Source organism: Rhincodon typus, chromosome 45 (assembly GCF_021869965.1).
Source record: "Rhincodon typus isolate 14 chromosome 45, sRhiTyp1.1, whole genome shotgun sequence".
NCBI classification, from domain to species: Eukaryota; Metazoa; Chordata; class Chondrichthyes; order Orectolobiformes; family Rhincodontidae; genus Rhincodon; species Rhincodon typus.
In genome coordinates, this window is record NC_063376.1 from 7,198,461 (window position 1) to 7,202,576 (window position 4,116).

The 4,116-nt window shown below is 41.1% G+C and overlaps 1 protein-coding gene across 1 annotated transcript; it reads right to left on the reverse strand.

The window, feature by feature from the left end:
- Nucleotides 1-802: 802 nt before the first annotated feature.
- Nucleotides 803-2,201, reverse strand: LOC125487781 (probable G-protein coupled receptor 139). Its single transcript, XM_048620049.1, has 2 exons — nt 2,132-2,201; nt 803-1,734 (listed from the first exon to the last, which is right to left on the reverse strand). The coding sequence occupies exons 1-2, from the start codon at nt 2,199-2,201 to the stop codon at nt 803-805; spliced, it is 1,002 nt and encodes a 333-aa protein (XP_048476006.1).
- Nucleotides 2,202-4,116: the final 1,915 nt, after the last annotated feature.

A 4,116-nucleotide genomic window follows, 5' to 3' on the forward strand; every position in this document is an offset into this window, starting at 1 on the left:
ACTTCTCCCCATCTCATATCATGGCAAGCACTAATTCTAAAAGAGCGACACCACTATGACCCCTCAGTCTCAACAGACATAGTTGGGAAACATTCTTTCCATGTGCAGTTAAAGCTGTTTGGGATCTTAGATTCTGTAACGCATTAGGTTTCTGCTCAGAGCCACATCAGAAACCAATATTAGGGAACATTTATTTCCTGTTCTAGTCAGGAGAGAGGGAATGTTAATTTTAAATTTCTAATCTTAAGAACAACGACGACAGTTAAACATGTGTTGTCTCCGATCGGCAGAGATATTGATCGGGATCAGCGCTGAAATTCTGCGTCTTTGACATTTGCATGACAATTCCTGAAAGAGCACTGCTTCGAAGAAATTCTGATCTCACAGTAATCCAGTTCAACTGTAAAGTCCACAGATAAAGGTAGAAAACAGTGGACATAATTCTAATTATGGGCAGCAATGTTCGCGAAAGAGTCAACTTTTCAGACTAATGATCAATTTTTGGCAATTTATTGGATGTATTCCAGCAATCACCATATCTCTGGTGAAATTCGAGCCCATTTTCTATTCATCCCACAGCAGAGATGGACAGCTTTCTCAACGTTTTCTCCAGCCTTAGTTGGTATCTGTCTAAACTCTCACTTGCCCATTTTTTTTTGGGAGAGCGATTCGTTAATTGTTCACACAGCAAGACTTGCAATGAATCAATGTTTTGGACAAATATAATCGGACTGAAGTCTGTGGTGCTGATAACTTACTTCTTCCTCCGTGGCAATTGTAGATTTTGGAATATAAGAGAAATTTAATTCACATGTTTCAAACTCTTCAACCTGTTCCATAATTTATTGATTTGCTCGAAGGGGTATTTCACTGAATTCTTCAGCTCTTTCCTGAATTTAGCCTGGCTCACAGCATAAATAAACGTGTTGGTGCAGGAGCTGAGCACTTGCAGCATCTTCGCTGTGCGATCTGTGATAAAGTAAGGGTCTTTGTCGGAGTAGAAGTAATATCGGATATCTACAATTCGTCCATAAATACTGAACAGAAGCCGGGTCATCCACAAAAGCACAAAACTGCTCGATATACTGAACAGCAAAGTGATGGACTTCTGCCGGTTTTGCAACTCCACATCTTTGTGCTTCTCTCCACTTCTTTGGCCACGCAGACACCTGCGGATTTGACTGCTCACTAAAATACGTCTGACAGTCAGCACATTGAACAGCAAGATCAGAAAGAATGGCACACTAGGGGTTAAAATGTAGTTGATGATTTCAAATGCAGCCCATGCAGGGGATGTAAAATAACTCGATTCACTGATGCAACCCCATTCAATATTGTCAATAATGTATTCTGAGTCATTTGCAAAATACCAGGGTAGAGATTCCAGGCAGCCCAGCACAGTCACCGTCCCTAGCAATACTGCTGCAGTTCTCTCAGTGCAAAATTTTGTTTTCAATGTCTCATAGCAAATGGCCACAAATCGATCAAAAGTGAATATGACTGTGAACCAGACAGAAATCACTGTGGCTGCTGATGCCAGGGCAGAAAAAAGACTGCACATGGGAGTAAGTCTTGCGAATGAATTTGGTAAATAAATTGGAACAGTGAAACAAAATATGGCATCAAAGACACCAACAAGGAGATCAGCCACTGCCATTCCAATCAAGTACCAAGTGAGGCACCTGGACAGACCACACTTTCCTCGGGACAGGATGATAATTGCCACCAAGTTAACTGTGAGGGAAGAGTTTGAAACAGAAGTAAATATTTTCAGGTCTTGTCCGATATCAAACAACAATGTAACAGAACCTCGGGCAAAATGGACAGCTGTGATGTTGCAAGACAGGTGTATACTGAAGTATAACATGCTTTCCAATAATAACACACTTGAAAGACAATGACTACAGTGCACTTTGGAATTCATGGCACAAACAAATAAGGTAAGCAAATGAGGTCAATACTCCATCATTAATGTTCAAATGAATTTCTTGGAAGATGAAGGAGCAGATATAATGGCAGTATTTCATGATTATAAACAGTCTTTGTGCAAAAAACACAATGATAAGTCATGACATTTAAACAGCTAAATTATCACCAGTTTGCATCAGGAACACTTGCAAAAGCAGCTTACCAGGAACACCAATGGCTGAAATAAGAGGATAGAAAACATCTTCTATTTGCCAGACAATTGGATATGCCATTTCTGAGATTAGCAACAACTTCAGTTGTTCTAGGTCTCACACTGCTGGCAGGAACTGTGAACTGATCTATTCTTATCGATGCGAATTATATAGAGGGTAAGCCTCCAGTGATACAGTTACAGCTGACATCGCTATTAATAACACCAACTTGAACAAACACATTACATCGACAGTTCTGACTATGATGTGATTACGATGGTGGGCAAAACACAACCATCTCAGGCTTCAGGAGTCAACATTATTTCCACCATTATGCAACGATGCTAAAAGAGCATGCAGAATAAACTGATCCCATAAGTAATGAATCGATTCATTTTGATACTTTTTCTGTAAACCATGGTCCTTTTTGTTTCAGTTAACTTAACTGTTGCTGCTCTGAAAGGTATACAGAATCCAGAAACACAGCTTCATTCTGGTTCTGCAGCCAGTTGGTGAAGGCAAATGTTTGAAGTCAATTTTTACTCAGTTTATGATTTACCTGTCAGGTGGAGAATTGCGTACGTACACGTCCTAACTCTGAAACACAACTCCAGTGTCAGTACATGACACATTTTGCAATGAGGCAATTGATACCCATTTCTCTAACCCCAACCCTAATCCTAATTCTAATCCAAACCACAACCCACTTTACACTGAGGTGTACTTTATACAATTAGCTCAGAAATTGAGTATGATCTTTCTTTCTGTGCCTCTTCATTTATATATTGGTAATGTCAAAAATATAATCTGAGAGGCAACGCTTTGCTTTTTTTTTAAATGCACTCATGGAACTGGGGCCGTTGATTGGTTCAACACTTATCATCATCCCAAAATGACAGTTTAGGAGCAGCTGGTGTTCTGCTTACATGCACTGCTGCATTCGTTGAGCTGTAGATAGACCCACAATATCATAATTGGTAACATGGAATTTAGTCCCAGGATATCTGAAGGGATGAGATTCAGTATGAGAACTGAATTTAATGTTAACACGTCAAGGGGCAGTGTATAGTTATTCTGCTATTGGAGGTGGTCATTGCCTGACATGTGGTGTAAATGGCACTTCCCACACATTACCCTAAGCCTCAACATTGTCCAGAAGATGTGCAAGGACTGCTTTGGTTTCTGAGGAGTCGTGAATGATGCTGAACATGCAATCATCATCAAGCATCGCAATTCTGGCGTTATGATAGAGGGAATTTCATTGATGAATCAGCCGTAGATGTTTGGATACAGAAAATTCCCCTGCAGAACTCCTGTGCAGTTGCGATGAATGATCTCCAACAGCCTGAGACTATCTTCTTACATGTCAGATATGACTCCAACTAGCCAAGTGTTTGAGGTTGGTTGGCTCGCCGAGCTGGTTTGTTGTTCCGCAAACGTTTCGTTACCGTACTTCGTAACATCCTCAGTGCAGCCTCTGATGAAGCGTCGGTGTGTTTTCCTGCCTAGTTTTTAAACCCTGGGGTCCGTTGAGATGGATTGCCTCACTTCCGTGTTTCCTCCGTCGTGGAATGTATATGAGGTCGAATTCAATGTGTTTATTAATAGCATGTTTCGTGGAGTGCCATTGCTTCCAGGAATTCTCGTGCTTGTTTCTGCCTAGCCTGTCCCAGGATCTTGGTGTTGTCCCAGTCGAAGTCATGGTTCTTCTTGTCCATGTGGATTGAGATGAGTGAGTATTGGTTGTGTCTTTTTGTAGCCAGTTGGCGTTCATGTACTCTTGTTGTTAGTTTCCTTCCTGTTTGTCCGGGCATCACTGAGCAGATAATTGCTAATTTGATGCTGCGTGATAGCACTCTTGTTGAAACCGTCAATCACTTTACTGATGATCAATAGCAGCCTGATGGGGCGGTAACTGGCCAAGTTAGATTTGCCGATTTCTATTTTATGGGAAATACCTGGGCAATTTTCCACATTGCTGGGCAGGTGCCAGTAT